The sequence below is a fragment of the Mycteria americana genome, chromosome Z (assembly GCF_035582795.1).
Source record: "Mycteria americana isolate JAX WOST 10 ecotype Jacksonville Zoo and Gardens chromosome Z, USCA_MyAme_1.0, whole genome shotgun sequence".
Classification (NCBI taxonomy): domain Eukaryota; kingdom Metazoa; phylum Chordata; class Aves; order Ciconiiformes; family Ciconiidae; genus Mycteria; species Mycteria americana.
The window spans coordinates 71,811,187-71,827,773 of NC_134396.1; the positions used below are offsets into that span (position 1 = coordinate 71,811,187).

The 16,587-nt window shown below is 41.3% G+C and overlaps 2 protein-coding genes across 4 annotated transcripts in view; both read left to right on the plus strand.

Moving 5' to 3' along the window:
* Positions 1-65: 65 nt before the first annotated feature.
* On the plus strand, positions 66-12,904 carry CCDC125 (coiled-coil domain containing 125). Its single transcript, XM_075526685.1, has 12 exons — positions 66-184; positions 661-1,026; positions 2,556-2,614; positions 4,003-4,089; positions 4,988-5,065; positions 5,796-5,881; positions 7,994-8,076; positions 8,929-9,044; positions 9,610-9,717; positions 10,750-10,921; positions 12,280-12,413; positions 12,543-12,904. The coding sequence occupies exons 2-12, from the start codon at positions 756-758 to the stop codon at positions 12,876-12,878; spliced, it is 1,530 nt and encodes a 509-aa protein (XP_075382800.1). The 5' UTR covers positions 66-184; positions 661-755; the 3' UTR covers positions 12,879-12,904.
* Positions 12,905-13,402: 498 nt separating this feature from the next.
* Positions 13,403-16,587, plus strand: part of ZFYVE16 (zinc finger FYVE-type containing 16) — a 32,404-nt gene continuing 29,219 nt past the window's right edge. For 2 of the 3 annotated variants that reach the window (XM_075526498.1, XM_075526499.1), the window contains exon 1: positions 13,403-13,614. The gene's annotated coding sequence lies outside the window, so the exon portion shown is untranslated. The remainder of the gene's footprint in view (positions 13,615-16,587) is intronic. The other variant, XM_075526497.1, reaches the window with a different exon arrangement.

A 16,587-nucleotide genomic window follows, 5' to 3' on the forward strand; every position in this document is an offset into this window, starting at 1 on the left:
GATAAAAGAGAAGGAAAGGCCCAGCTCCGCTTTGTCGCTCGGTCCCTGCGCTCCGAGCAGCCTCCCGGGGAGCTGTCGCCTCACTTTCCGGGTGCCGGCAGTGGGACGTGGTGCTCCCGCCGCCCTCGCCAGCGCTCCAGCCCGCCCCGGGGCGGCACCGGCAGCGCGGCGGCCGGCCGGGCAGGTGGGTCGGGGCTGCGGGACGAGGAAAGGGAGCGGGAGGGGCGGCGGGCGCGGGTCCGCCGGCGGGCAGGAGCGCGGGGGTGTCGCGGGGCTCACCCGGGCGCTTCCACCCGCGACCGGCCACCGTCGCCCCCCCCTTGCCCGCTCTTCCCCCCCTTCGCCCCCTCTTCCCCCCGCCTTTGTCCCCCGCTTGCCCCCCCCGCCCACTTGTCCTTCCCTTGCCCCCCTTCCCTTCCCGTTCGCCCCCCCGTTGCCGCCCCTTGTCCCCTCTTGCCTCTCCCTAGCCCCCCCCGTCGCCGCCGGCAGACCCCATCCGCAGCGGGAGGTTTCACCGCGTTCGTGTTTTACCGTGGGGCGGGAGCGATGTTTTCTGGCAGCCCAAAGCCGTATCGGAAGCGGCCAGGCACCAGCAGCTTCAGATTTTTCACTTCAGTGTTGTTTTGCTGTTTTAATTATGGAGTTTTTCTGTTTTTCTAGGTAAAATACATGTGGTTTTGCGAGAGGCACTGTTCACATTGCTAGTAAGTGAAGTGCCCTCAATCAGGAACAAAAACAAAACCCAGGAGGAGAAGATGGAGGAAGCAGAGGAGGATGACATGACATGCGGAGACTTGGGAAACGGACTTGGGAGAAGACCTGGAGGTGTTTATGAAGGGGAAAATTTACAAAACTGCTATTCATTTAGATCTAGGAAGGGATCTGGAAAGGTTTGTAATTCTCTCTTGTCAGCAAAGAGAGTGGAAGAAAGTGATGCTGCAGCTCTTCCCGGTTCAAAACGAAACAGTTTGTATGATGGATCATCCAAAAAGCCTGTTATCAGTTCAACCCGACAAAATAACTGTGGTAAGAGTAATTTTGAAGTTAATTATTCACCATGAGAAAAACCTCTTGCTAGCAAAACAGCAGATCAGCTGCTTCACAAGGTGCCATCAAGTTTAATTCAAACCGTTTGCCAAACCACTTTGAAATCTCTGAAGGATTCCAGGAAGTGTGTGTGCATTGCTGGGATCCAAGGCAGCCTCGCAGGTTAGGTGGTGCAGCCTGTAAGTCTGCCGTTAGCATCGCAAGAGGAGATGCTCAGCGCCATTGAGGCAGCGGAGCAGTCTCTGTTCCTAGACCTTCCTCCAAAAACATTAACAGTGAATGAGGCTGTGGCCCTTCTTAGTGTAGAATGACCATTTTTAAAGTGTTTAGTTTTGCACTTGAAAGGGATATTTAGCAAAGAGCATCCTGTGGTGGGGGACAGCATTGTTTCTCTCTAAATACATACATGAAATTGAATGGAATTGCTTGAATTCCTGGTTTGTTTAAGTGTGTCTTCTCAGGGATTGTATCTAAAGCTTATGGCTAAATCTTCAAAATCCTGTTTGCTATTTAGTTGAAATGTGTGAATTCGCATAGTTTTGAGGTTAAGCAGTTGTTTTTAGAACCTGCACATCTCTGTTCTGGTGTTGACATTCAGGTTTTTTTGTGAAGACAACACTGCTGTGAATAAAATCAAATAAAGGCAGTGCTGTTCATTAACACTTCAGGTGCTTTCCCTTACATTTTTTGCCATTTTTAGTATTTTGACTGAACTATTTCCGTATAACTTGCTTATTTCTCTCCTTTAGACCACTATCCTCTCCACACACTGCAGTAAGCTAAGCCATGTAATTATTCTTTATTGGTTTCAGCAGCGTCAGAGAGATGTTACAAGAGCAGCGTAATTCCGATTGGTTTTGCTGTCCTTCTGACAGTCTCTGTATGATGTTTGTCTTAGATCTACATCTTTCACACAGCAATATCCATGAAAGCATGACTAAAGTCCACATGAACCTGACTTGGATTTAGCAGGAATCTGCATCTTAACATATCTCTGCGATGCTCAGTTTAAGAAAAACAGTACCAGTAATAACTGCTTGTTTAGAAGAGTATTGGATCTTGTGGAATACTCTACCACCATACTTCATCATGGTCTCTTGAAAATTGCCCCTACTTCTAAATAGTGCTAGCTACTATTGTGTTGAGTTTGGCTGTTGAAAAGTTACAATCTAAAAATAATCTAAAAAATGAAATTATTTTTTGCATCAAGATGGCAATTTTGTGGTGGTTTTTTTTTTAAAGGAAATTCTAAAATAATTGTCTTTATCTTAGGTCTCTTTACAACTGATCTTTTTTTACCATTTCAATTCTTTAACTGTGAAACAATATGTTTGAGCTTAGTATTTATGTGTTTCTTAAATCTGTTTATTAGCTCCAGAAGAAAAAAACCACAAAGATGAAAATTCACCTCCGCATGTTACCTGTTTTCTGGGTAAAGCAAATTATCGTGTTTTCTTTTATAAATATTGCAGTATCTCATGATTTAGTATTTCATATCAATCTTACAGAATCTAATACTGAAGTGTCAAAAGAAGAACTAAAGCAACAACTTCGGGAAGCTCTAGAGGTTAGTAACTGTGCCAAGTGTGCTGCTCTTGAAATCTGCATTTCCTTTTAATGTAGCAAAGTAAAGCAGAGAGTTAGCTTAGCTGAAGATCTTGGCATGTCCAGAATCTTGGATGGATTCAGGTTCTTGAAATGAGGGTGCTACTTGGAAGCCTCATTAAATATTATGCCAGGAAATCACAGTGAGAAATGCAGTTTATACTCTGGACTGACTTTTTTTTTGGAGGGGAGGGGGAAGTATTTTTAAAGATGTAGAGAATACTAAAAGGATTGTACTCCTTTCCTAGCAGGTTTTCTTTTTTTATTAAGCTTTGGGCCTGAAAATCTACAATGTAAACAGAGTAGTCTTTGGGATTTTACTGCATTTTTGTTGAAAGGTAGTTAACTCCTACATTTTAATTTTACTGTGGTTAAATGTGTTGATATGTCGGCATCAGTCCAGGCAGAAGGAGCAAGGTGATCTCAGCTGTGAAAATACACGCTTCGTCTGCACTGTGTTCTTTAACCTCAGGATAGTCCGTGGTAGGTCATTTTCAAGCTGTCTTAGCATGGAGAACCTTCAGTGCACAGCAAGTTAAAATGTCAAGGAACCTTACTAATTTTCAGTTAGATAAATCTGATAAATTGCCGCTGCTCCCAGATAGAATTTCAGTATCGATCGCTGAAGTAATAGAACTGGAAGAACTATGAAAAAAGTTTTGTATGACCACAGTGAACAGCCAAGTGACCTACACAGGGGTTAAGGAAAGAGAAGTATTCAAAGCAGTACATTTTCTTTTAATGCTTGGAAATTGAAAAACTTCTTCCTTCTGAAGGGGGAAATGTTGCATAAAGACATGATTGGCATGTACCTGGAGCAGGAATCTGTTTTGTTGTTGTTGTTTCGTTCTGGACAAGTAATGGTTTTGATCTAACAGTCCTGACATAATATCTGCGCTATAGAGTATGGATATTTTGTATAAGAGACAGTACATTATATTAATGTAGCATTTATATTTTAGTATATATTTGTAATATTTACTATATTTTGTATCTGCTGCATGTATTTGCATGCATGTATATCTGCTATTCTGTTTTGCTTGCTTACTTTAAAGCTCCAGACCTGTGTTGGTATATACAACTTCTTTAGCAAGGAAGAACTGCAGTATTTAGTGGTTTATTTTCCAAATACACTGGAAGAGAACAGGAAGAATAATAATTACAAGTATTCTTCTTTAAGGATTTTGTGCTAACATGTACTGTTAACATTTCTTCATCGCAAGCAAGCTATTAGTCAGAAAAGAATCCTATTTGTTTTTTAAAGAGGGCAAATTTACATTGCTATTACGGTCGAGTTTTAACAGGATTAACTTGGCTTTTACTCAGTGTACCTATTTTATTTTGCTTCAGGAAGTTGAAATTTTGAAAGTTGAGCTCGAAGCGTCACAAAAACAGCTTGAAGGAAAAGATGAAGCCCTAAGAATTCTTCAGAGTATGGTAGGAGTTGTTTGGAAATCATTTAGGTACTTAGCGGTAAAGGAAAGAAAACGGAAGAAATCTTCCTGCCACTCCTCATCAAAATCCCTCAAACCTTAAGTTTTTCCCAGGGCTATAATTTAAAGCCTTGCATCTGCAAGTGTCTACAGACTCAGCTTCCATGAGTTACTACTTTTTCTGCATGGAACCATTGCGGTTATTTAAGAAGATTTTACTGTTGTAGCAAATTCTCATAATTTTATCTTTGAGGATCCTTGAAGATTTAGCTATTTAACTTAAAGAATAAGGCCTTCTTTCCCAGCCTTTAATTTACGGATTTTGCCAGCGCTTGAAATTCTGCTAGAAAGCACGGATATTTTCAGTTGACTGCTCCATCTGTTGTCTTAGAGGACAGTATGCGTTAAATGTTAGGTCAGACTTTTGTTCACAGTTTGTAATATTTTTATTCGCTATCACAATGAAATATGTTGAAATTAGTTCCTTTTTTTTAGCCTACTTGCATAACCCATTTATAGTTCTGCACTTTCTACCCTCAGACATTCTTAGTAAGTTACACCTGGATCAAAGTATAAGTATGTTGTAATAAATTTTGTTGAGAGCTGATTTTGTGGACAAGCCTTAAAAAAGATGTGATCTCATTTTAAATGATGTTACATTTTTCAACAGAAAAGATTATGGGATTGAAACACAAGTTTGTTATGCAACATAGCTATTTAGTGACTTGAAATTAGAACCCACTGGGACTTAGAAGCAAGTTGCTAGTGTTTGTAATTCTGCGCACTCCTGTTTAACTAAGAATATGGACTTCTCTTGATGTAAAACTGAAAGTTTGGCTAAAGCCAAATTAAGTAAACTTAATTACAGTATTTGACAGAGTTATGCTTTTATTTTTTCGCAGGCAGTATTTAATAAAGCTACTAGTCATACAAAAGCAATGCTTCAAAAAACTGAGGAAGAAAAGAGAACTTTAGAAAAGGTAAGGGTGCATGTTTCCTTCACACCTGTGCAAAAACACAGAAGTCCATTGCTATTAATAAGGGGTTATCAGACTGTTTATTTAAATCAGTACAAATCTGCCATTAGTTCCAGGTTTTTTGAAAGTGTTCTTATTCCTTTTTAGTATAAAGGGAGAATACTAATGTATTAGTCTTTTGATCTAAATGTTTTCATGCTGTAGTGTGTACAAATAATACCTGAAAGTCGCTAGAGTTCTGTCTGTACTTTCAGTTGGTGTTTGTTGTGAGTTTCGCAGTCATTCATGGTGAGTTGCACTATTCCTTAGTTATTAAGCTGCAACTTCCCAACGAGTCTAAGAAATGTGTCCCCAATTTTCATAGGAAGGATGGGGAGGAGGAGGAAGGTGGCATTGAGCTACCTTGTTAAACTGAGTTTTATGCTTTGCTTCTCTTCCTCTGTGACCTTTCCACACAACGGCAGGGGGACAGGGGAGTGTGACAGTGTGGGTTTGTTTTTGTCATAAGCTGCTACAAGCATTAGTTCATGCAACATGTCTGGAATCTGTAGATCAGTGATGCAGAAACTTCTTGGTGTCTGGCACCAAATGTGTTTTTAACAGTATCACAGATTGTCATCATTGTTGGTCACCTAGATCTCTGCCGGTGCCAAACTCAGCACCAGAAGTTCTTCTTCTTCCTTTCAGTGGGAGGCTTGTAATGAGCTGCTGCAGGTTTGTTTTGTTTCCACAGGAAATAAATATTTTGCAATGGGAAATTGAATTTGATCAGGACAGATTTAAAAACATAGAAGACACATGGACAGAAAAATATGACAGGTATTTGACTTACACTGTGTATCTTTGGAGGTTTTTTTAATTGAACTGAATGCTGTATGTCATCTTTCTTGTGTTCCAAGTTTGCTTCATTGGTTTTCTGGGGGTTTTGTGTTTTCCTAATTTCCTTCCAGATTTGGGAAGGTTTATTTGATTTTTATGCTAGTCACATTTTTATTTTTCAATTAAAACTACTAAAATTATTAAGTCTAATTCTTTAGTATGTATATAGGCTGGCTTTGCTAGGCTGAGTTTTCATTTTCATCCTATTATGTTATTATGTTAGCCAGCTGGAGCCAGACTGTCCTTATTTACTTTAAATGTAAATGAGGCATAGAAAATAATGGTATGTGCATACATGTGGAAATGTCATTTGCTGGTTAATCATTGCTTTCTTTTCTTGCATTGTAGGTATGAGCATACATACAGGTAAAATGGAATGCTTTTGAGAGAGGCTGATCAACTGGTTCTTTGTTTAAATAAGTTACTCTGGATGGACAGCAGGTGTGGTTAGGCAAGCAGAAGATACCAGAGGCACTAAACTAATAATGCAGTAACAGACCTTGAAAAATGTGACCAGCAGGCTCGCTTACTTAAATTAGAAATGATATCTGTGATGTCTACCCATCAGATTTACAATTTTCTCAGCGGAGATTTTTGTTTGAAATTTGCAAACTTGGAATCAAAGAATAAGCCAAAGGTTTATAAACTATTCATTTGTAAGAAGAGTTTTGTTAACATATTGTATCTGGTTCACTGGTTAACTTGGTTACACTTGTTAAGGGATACCTCTTGAAAAACCCTTTGGCTTTCCTGACTTAAGAGAGTAGGAATTGTAGCCAGGTAGTTCAGAGCAACAGAACTACTGTTAACTATTGAAAGCTAGAGATGTGGCTTCAGAAAACTGCAAGCCAGGAGCTCAGTCCGCTTTGCAAAAAGGTTTTCTGATATCTGAGGCAGCAGAATGAGGAGAATGTGTATTTCACTTTGTTTATTCCAGTGAAATAATTCGGGTTACTCTTTAGTCTTAAACAAAACCGTGAATTTACAGTATCCTGCATTTACTGACAGCTGAAGACATGCACCAAAAAAATTGTATTGCTTTAACATTTAGGACTTTAGATTGCCACGTTTCTATTCAAGAAGGAAACTTAGATACTTGAAGGAAAAATGCATTATAAATGCATATTGTATGTTCTCAGGTTGCAATGCTTGAAAGTACAGCTGTTCTTGAGAACACTATTAAGAATACAGGAAGTTTACTTTCTAAAATTAAGACCAGAGCCATGTTGTCACATGTCCAATAACAATTTTGTTCTTTCAAGGAAGTGAGAGATTTCTAGCAAGTGTCCCAGAGGTTCATAATTACAAATTTCTTTGACTTTCTAATGGTAATGTGGTACTTAAATTCACCCCTTGTTAAACTCTGAAGTTGCTGGCACTGTCTTCTTAGACGTGAATGACTTTTTTTTATTTTATTTTTTAACATTCACTTGAATATACTTGGACGCTTTTAAATTGGTTGTGTGAGGGCGTGGTTTCATGAACAAGGTGAGCCTGTTTGAACAGCATGTGCTATCTGGGTTGCAGAGAAACCTCTGTATGAGTGCAGAGATTCTTGGTTTTGCTCCCTGCCGAGCCACCTGCAGCCTGGGTAATGAGGAATGACTCCACAGAAGCCAGCCCGGTGTAGCCTGCCTGCTTAGTCTTGGTTCTGTGCCAGTCAGACTAAGCCTACACACGGAACTTTCTTCAGAGAGTTAGTTAGGAGTAGTTTTAGGTTGCTTATTGGCCTCTGGCCAGCAGATTTGGATCTAACAACATACTACATATTATTGGTACAGATATTGTCATGGAAAAATTTTACAATATTTTCCATAAAAAAATTTACAAGTGAGGAAAGTTCTTGTATAATACTGCATGGGTAATATCTTGTCAAACTGAATACTCACCTCTTTTCCCTTTTGATTTTTTTCTTAAACTCATCAGTAATCCTAATTTTAATTTGCAGAAATATTAGATACAGTGTTTTAACAGGCTGGTTTTTTTTTCATTTGAGTGCCCATTTAAAAATACTTTTTAAAAGATGATACAGCCTTCTCCTAACTTCTGCAGGATATATTGTGAAAATGCAGCTCTTAAGGAAGCATTGAAACTGAGAACAGAAGAAGTTAAAACTCTTAAAGCTGAAAATGCAAGTAAGCCACCACCAGCTATTCCTGTTCACATACTGTTTCTCAGGAATAATTCAGGATTTAGCTATGAAGGAAGCTTTCTGTTGGGATAAGTCTCTTGTTACTGGCAGCTGATATTAGTGGTTATGCAGAAACTCTCTTTAAACAGACAAGTTGTGTTTGTTTTTCTTCTCACATTGTCACTTGAACTGAAAAAAACCCATGAAATGGTAGGAAAAGTCAGGTATGCATAGCTTAAAGAGTAGATCATGTGTGAAAGAAGTGTACCTATCTTATCTCGCTGGCGTGGTGACATCCTGGGTGGGGAGGGAAACAACCGGTCCGTGCTCCCAGTCGTGTCTTGGAAGGAGGCAACAGCAGCCAGGGAAGCCACCCAGTGCTTATGCTACAATGACAATCTGCATCAGAGACATTGACTTCTAACATACCCACTTAAAGATTCCCACAGCACAAACTTTGAGGTATTCAGCGTGTCGGCTTTTCAAACTGCAGGTTGTGCAGGCATCTGTCTGGGACAGATGTCTCAAGCCCCTTTCCCTTATTTTTAATTTCCAAAAAGCTTTAAAATAGCTGACATATATCATTATTTTCCCAATATCGTACTATTCTAAAAGAGCAGCTGCCTCAGTTGTAAGTGTGCAAAGAGATGAGCCCTTAGTACTGAGGCACAGTACCTCTAGGAAAACACAGAAGGAAAGACAACTGGGATCTGAGTTTCTGGATCTACATAGTCTCATCACATTCCCAAACTGATGCTTAAACTACAGAACCTCTTAATTTGGGTGTAGTTAAACCCAGAAATTAAGGAATCAGAGCAGCAGACTTTTTAATCACTTTCCTTGTTTTATTTCATAGTCCTGAATCAGCAGTGCTTGGAATTTCTTGCAATGCTAGATGTGAAACAACAGAAGGTTGTTCAGGAAAACATGTCCTTGAATAAAAGTGACATTACAGAATTTACAGGTCTCGAAGTAAGTATGACTTGCATGTTTTTCAAAATGGCTGGTTCAAAGATATGTTTATATTAAAAATATATAGTTAGATTTTGCTTACTGATTATTTAACTGTTTCTTTGGACACATTTTTAGCTAATGACAATATGCCCTTCCATGCCTGTAATCAATTTTCTAATTTGTGGTATGTCAGGATTCCTATCTTGCAAAGAAAGAGTAGACAGAAGAAGAATCAGGCTGTCTTTCACAAGCCAGCATGCTTATTTTTTTCTTCCTAATATCTTAACTCCTATGCCTACTGCTTTACTTTATTGAGTGAAAAAAAATTCTAATGAAGTCTGCTGGGAGTAGCATACACAGGCCGACAACTTTTGCCTTTAGGTTATCTTGCAGAAAAATATGTTTCACACGTGTGGTTGTGAGTCGAAAGAAATCATGCCTAAACCTCTTGTAGCTTGCCTCCCCTGACCCTTACGCTCCCTTTGTAGTTTCAGAATGTTTTTTTGCTAGTCATGTGGTATCTCTTGGATTGCATTGTGTATGCAGATAGATACTTAACTGGTGGTTTGTTTTGGATTTTGAGCTGGCAGTTCTTGGAGCCTGCACCTGCAATACTTCTGGGGGGCAACCCTGTCCCTGTGCTAAAATGGCAGCTGTAACTCGAAAGCAACTTCTTCATCTCAAGCAAGAGGTAATGCTGGTGGGCTTAGATGTGAACAAGCAGAGGGGTGCTGGTGCTGAAAACCAGCTAAAGCCAGAAACACCGTACTGCAGCTTAGACAAACTAATGTGTCTTAAAACAAGAATGCTTCTCAGCAATGATGTAATGTTTGTTTGTAATGCTTATAATGCCCTAACTTCTGCTGATATAAAACTGTAATTATGATATCAATCAGCTTTACTAGTAAAAAAAAAATTGTCTTTCTCATTCCTTTTCCTTCCACCCATATTTTTTAATCTAAAAAAGGAAAAAAACACTTAAGTGTAGGCACTCTTTAAATGCAGACACAGTGTGAGTGTGGACTACCACTGACCCTTTCCCTTCCTTCCTGGCAGTGCATTCCACCCCTCCCTCGCGTTGACATCAGCACTCGCAAGCCTGCTAACCCAGCTAGGTCGGGAAGCTGATCTTGCTGAAAACTCTATATTTACATCACGCTTAAAGCAATAACATGGTTTCCAAGCTCTTAAGGTTTTTAATTTAATGAAAGTCTATAGTTTTAGAATTTTTATTTTCATTTGTATTTGGCTCTGCGAATGTGGTAACCATCCTTGTGGTCTCACTGCAGAACTGACTTACGGGTTTTGAAAAGAAGTACTGTCACGTCCCTTTTGTACCAAAGTTATTATCCCCAACAGAGATACCATTCTATTGCTCCTTTTGCTCCTGGCCCAACCAGCATAGGACATTAATGCCGTCCTCAAGCTCTTTTGCATGCACAGAGGTAAATAGGCACTGCTGGCAGCTTGTCTGTGTAGATGGGTGGTGGTGTGTGCATGCATGGAAGAGGAAGGGTAAGGACACATTTCAATACACATTTCAAAATGTATTTCTTAATGTGGTAAGAAAGCACTTCATTTGGTTTCTACTACTTCCTTGGTTATATTTATTTAAAAGTTGTCAGTGTTAATGGTTTCAGTCTGTCTCTTAATATACATTTTAAATCTGCTATTGCTTCCAGATTGCTTAATACACTTTACATTTTCTCTGAATTAAAACCAGACTGAAAACCTGAAGAAGAGTAAAGATGAAGCTTATATAATGGCAGACGCCTTCAGAATTGCATTTGAGCAGCAGCTAATGCAGAGGAAGGACCAAGCCCTGAGGCTTGCAGAAGTGATAAAGATTAAGAAGGAAACAAAATTTATGAACTGGAGACGTCTGAAAGACGATGGTAACTGGGTGTGCTATATATCTGTGATGGTTGAATAAAAAAGAAGTTAGCTGACAAGTGGCACAGGGAGACTTTCTTACTGTATTAAATGTATGGTTGTGGTTTAATTGCTGACTGAGGTTTCTGAAGAGTCGAGGAAAAAGGAACAAAGTTATGTCAAAACTGTAAATACGTTAAATAGTGTGTCATGGAGCTGAAGAATTTCTACCATAAGTTTCACATGTATAATGTAGGGTGTCTGTGTATAAGTGGACTATATAAATACTACTGTAGGCCATTGGAGCTACCAGTATAGGCTTTTTTATTACGCGTTCATGAACTGTATTATCTGAGCAAAAACATGCTAGAATAAATGAGCCATTATCCAGGATGACAATAACATTCTGGATATTAAAGATGTTTTTTATGAAAACAGCACAAAAAAAGCTAGTATCTGGCAAGTTTAGCCTGGCCATTTTAGATCCTATCAGCAATTTAATGTGCTGTGGTTTTTTCAAATGATCTCTATATAAGAGTTAGGGAAGGAGGAGAAATGCAAAAAATATATACTGAGCTTTCACTGAAATACTAAACACAATACAGTTTTTTATTATGTATGTGTATGTACATCAGTATTTATTACTCTTCTTATACTTGACATGGTCATCTGAGAGTTACAAAGCACTCTGTAAAAGAGGAAGAATTGTTATTATCCTTCTTTAAGAAAAAGGATAAGAAGTATTTAAGTGCTTATGTCATGGTGAAAACTATAGCAGAATTCAGGAACGGCACTTCAAGATGTATTTGTGTTAGCCATTGACCTGGAGGTGCCAGGCTTAGAAGTTTGGTGGGTCTTCTAGATTCCTTGAGCAGCCTCAGGATTTAATACTAAAACAGCATACATCTTGAATATCTGTTTCTCCTATACTGATGTCATTGTTTCCCAGCTCTATATCCTGATACATATGTTTCATAATTTTAATGTATTTTAATATTTTTAGAAATCTTAGAAACTTTTAAACAGCTTGTGTCAAAAAAACCTTTTTTTTCAGGGTACCTACTGTTTAAAACCAAATTACCACAAATTATTGTTTAACTGGAGTGTTAAAGTATATTTTCCATACAGCAAAAATAATTTTATTTTCAATTTGCCCATATATACCATGAAAGGTCTATTTAGCCGTTAAGTGGTGCTAAGGGTGGTGCTGCATGCAGGTAATCTGCCATGTTATGTACATTGGGAGAAGCTGTAGCTTTTATTGCCCTTTTAGGGGACATCATCCAGAATCCAGTTTTATGCATACCTATTTTATCCCAAAGCAGTTTTTGTCTTCCTAAGTTGCTAAATTCCACAGTTTGTGTACTTCTGTTTTCTTTAGGACACGTCAAGTTACAAGGGAACAAGAACAGTCTGGGACAAAAACTGTCCAGCCTGCTGTCCTCAAACATGGACTCCAGGAAAGTTGAAGAGCTAGACAATCCTCATGAAATCCTGAAGATGTTAATAGATTTGGTTAGTATTTTGTTAAACTATTCATCATGAGTCCTTAGGGGAGCAAATATAACTGTCGATTTACATAGACTGCCTTGTTCTTCGCGTATAAACTAGTTTCTTTTCTTTCTCTTTTAAACAAATACCCAGGTAAATGACAAAGAGGAGGCTCTGGCTCATCAAAGAAAGGTTAGTTACATGCTAGCCCGTGCAATGGAGATGAAAGAGGATGTTGTGGAACAGGATAAAGGAAATGGCGCACTGGGGAGTTGTCAGTACAGAGCGCAGTGGTCATCGGGCCCCGCACACGCCTGCTGCCAGAATCTCCATTCTCAGAACAGTATTTCTTCAGTTCCCAGTGCAAAAACATTTGAAAATACGGTAAAAATGCTTCGAAAATCACACTCCTGGCCATCAGAGACTACCCACTGTGAAGAAGGTAATCTGCATGGAAAAGTGGACGAAACTGTCGTGATCTCTATATAGCCGTCTGCTGGAATAAATTTATTTTTTAAAAAGAAAGATCTTGTGTAAATGCCTAAAAACATCCTGTGATTACATCACTGGGAGCCAAACTAGGACAATGGATTAGCTGATACCATCTTTAATGGTACCGTAATAGCGCGGTAACTATTGCTGTGGCGAAACAGCCCGATTTAATTAATTTAGCAGTAATTTCCAAACGAGATGAAGCAGCTCTCGCTTGCCGGCACCCTCGGCTTTTGCCTACCCCTTCCCTGACTCCACATTATCTGGTGACGAGACTGACGGAGTAACAGCCGCGTCACCGCGGAGGGTGACGTCAAGAGAAAAGGCGGGGTCCGGGCACGAGCCCCGCAGCCCGCCGCGGGGGCGGGGCTGGGTGGGGCGTGGCGGCGCCCCCTGCCGGCGGGGCGCGGAGCGACGGCGTCAGTCACACCGCCGGCTCTGCCCCCCCGCCGGCTGGAGCGCGGAGCCCTGCCTCTGCGCAGGCGCAGAGCCGGGGTGGGCGGGGCGCAGTCGCGCATGCGCCGAGCGGCGGCTGGGCGCATAAACAAGGGGCGCTGCCGTCGCCGTCCTGGAGCCGCTGAGGGGGGAGGGGCTGCCTCTGAGGTGAAGCGCCGGCGGCGGTGTCGGTGTCGGTGTCGCCGCCTGCCCCGCAGCAGGAGCGCGGCGTCCTCCGGGCCGTGCGCGTCCCCCTCGCCCGGCGGCCCGGGAGGGCAGCCCTGCCCCTCCGCCTGGGGTGAGGATGTGGGAACGGGGCTGGCGGGAGTCGAGGCGGGGCTGGGGCGCCGAGCGCGGCGCGGAGCGGGACGCGCGGCCCGACGGCGGTGACGGGAGTCCTGCCGCCGGACGGCCTCCTCCCGCCGGCGGCCGCGGCCTCCCGGGCCGCCCTCCCTGGCGGGGAGCCCGGCGCTGCCCGCGGGGCGGGGGGCGGCCGGCCGCCGTGTGCCGGCGTCTCCCGAGGCTCCCGGCCGGGCTGTGCGGGGGGGCTGCGCCGGGGCAGAGGCAGAGCCGCCGTAGGCCTGGGGCGCCCGAGGGGGGCGGAGCGCCGCACGAACGGGATCTCTTCGGAAGCGCTCGGCGCGGCTCTACCCTGTCTGTGTGTCTACAGCCCCCAAGGCTAATGGTCTCGTGTTAGCGCTCGCCTTGCCGCGGCCAGCTCTTGTTTTGTAGGTGCTGACTACCTTTGTCTCACCTGAACGGGCACAGATGCGTATCTCGCCTGAGGAAAGTGTCCTAAGCTGGCATTGAGCGTTGAAGTTTATTCAGGCCTGAAGAAGGGCTTGTGTACTTCAGAACTGTCATTGGTCAGAGAAACTGCCTGTAGTAAGAATTTTACAGTCTCAGTAGCATCAGCAAATGCACTCCTTGGAAGTGGAAGATGGTAATGAAACAAAAACAAACCCTTGTGCTTTTTTAGCCTACAGTTTGCTGCTTGCACACTGTAGCAGCTGACCACGTAGTACTCTTACAGCACTTCATGGTTGTAGTGCATATTACATTGCTTAGGTGGATTGATTGCCTCTAGAGATTTAGAGATATTAGGGATGGTTTTGCTTACTTCTGTTCCATTTTTTTTGATACAGGGTACACAGTATAATGGACATGCTTACACTGTACACTTACAGGCATTAAATGTTTTAAGACATGCTTCTGCATAAACTGGGAAACATTCTCAGTCTGTATTTAAATACAAGCTATAATGGCAGAGAACTGGTTATTAGTACGTTCTAGGGAAATCAGTAAAGCGCAGAAAAGGATCCAGTTGACTGCCAGTGCTAGATGCTGTTAGTGTCTAGCGGTGTATTGCTGAGGTTGTCTAATAGGAATATCTGGTTGTTAATAATGCAAGTCAGAGAAGATGAGAATATTGAGGGAGCACTGGTTTCCATTGAGGAAAGATCTTTCAGACCTGTTGTAATTATATTCTCATGACTCATTTTCTAATGCTGAGTAATAAATGCTGATACAACTGATGGTGATGGCACTGTGGGCAGTATGTGAGAGATGCGTTTGTTCAGTTGAGCAAGTGGATTCTTCAGCTGGGGGCCTGGCTGCTGATTGTACTGCTGATGTGTTGGAGCACTGCTGAAAATCAGCTAATTGTTGACAGATGATTTTTTCTGTCTGGTGTGAATGATACTATTTTCTGTTTAGAAGAGCAATAACAAATTGCTGTGGATGAACGAAGGAGAATCTTCAGGAGCTGAAGATGTAGGGACAGAGTTGTCTGATTGGGGTTGGTGATAATATCATAATGCTGTTGATGGAGTTTTGTTCTTCTGAAGAAATTGCATTGAACTAACAGAACATTGCTCTTTAAGCAAGGCAGTTTAGTTTTTTGTAGTGTGCCACGTAAGCTTTTCCTTATGTGTCTGAAAACTTCCGTAACTTTTGTCTTCAACCCCTGATTCAGCTAGTAAATTTGTAGTAGCAGCAGCCACTGCAGTTTTTGGGTTGTCTTGCTCAGCAAGAGTAATTTTATTTTTTATTTGACAACATTTAAGTTTTTCCGCAAAACATTTGCTCAGTTGTAATGAAATCCCTGTTAAGTCGATTGCTGATGAACTCCATGTGCAGTTGTACCCTTAAGTTGTTTTTTTTTTTTGTCTGTAGGGCCTCAAGCCTATGGGTAGGTGTATGGTGTAGGCATATTGGAGGGGGACAAGAAGGAGAAAGCTGGTAATTAAATAATTAAACACCCTTAAGGTAGGAGAAGAGGCATACTGTGCTTGATGCAGCACTGCACTTCTATAGTACTGTGAACGTAGATAGTTCTTTATGGTTCTGTTTCTATCAGAGGTTTTGTTCTAGTTATGGTAGTTGCTTGGAAAAAACTATTTAAATCCTGTTGTGAGGATAAAAGTTTCAATACAGGTTTCTGCTCAGACTAAACATAATGATTAAACGCAATGATGGGGTTGAAATAATTTAACTTCGCAGTGAGCAAGAAGACTTTCATGGTAACCTAAAATTAAGATGGCTACTGTGGTCAGCTTTTTGGAGTGAAGACCTCTGTGTGTGTGTGTGTTTGTTTATCTCTAAACCTGATCTTGTGGTGTTTTAGCATGCTCCATGTAAAAGCAGGCCTGGATTCTGCAGTGATAATTATCTGCGACTAGCTGGAAATCTGGCAATGCCTACATATATTTACAGAGAGTGGTTTTTAGGGGTTCTTAAACATCAAAAGGCATCTTGTCATCAGATGTTAAACTGGTTAGCTGGTAATAATTAACTTATCCATTTTATTTTACAAGTTATCACCACTGAAAACTACTAAGTACCTCCATTTAGAGAGACTGTGTGTGGAAAAAAAAAAAATTGTCAATCCATCCTGTAACTTGGCCATTCTCTATCCTAGCAGACTTGTGTTATCTTCTCCTTTAAATAAGATTGTGTTGAGAAGGCCCTAGTGGAATGTTGGTTTTGAACTCTGGAATATGTGCCTATCATATTAGAAGTGATTTATAGAGGGTATAAAAGAAGTGGCCTATAAAGTGCTTTTAAATGTACTGACACACTTGCACTTCTTGTACACAGTCATCCAGATCACAGTATTTGCTTCCCTTAGGTACTAGTTTTTATGTAGCAGAATTATTGCCTCTCTTTCTTAAGATGCTGTCTTTATGCAATTTGAAGTGCAGTATTAGGAGTTTGCCACAGGCCAAGCCTCATCTGATTGGGCAAATAATGTAAGCAAACCTTTGCTATT

Bases quoted from the DNA above. Each gene is read 5' to 3' on its own strand.
- CCDC125 (XM_075526685.1), top strand. From the start codon at position 756: ATGGAGGAAGCAGAGGAGGATGACATGACATGCGGAGACTTGGGAAAC. The intron at 4,090-4,987 runs GTAGGAGTTGTT...ATTTTTTCGCAG, and splicing joins TAAGAATTCTTCAGAGTATG to GCAGTATTTAATAAAGCTAC. The intron at 8,077-8,928 runs GTAAGCCACCAC...TTTATTTCATAG, and splicing joins TCTTAAAGCTGAAAATGCAA to TCCTGAATCAGCAGTGCTTG.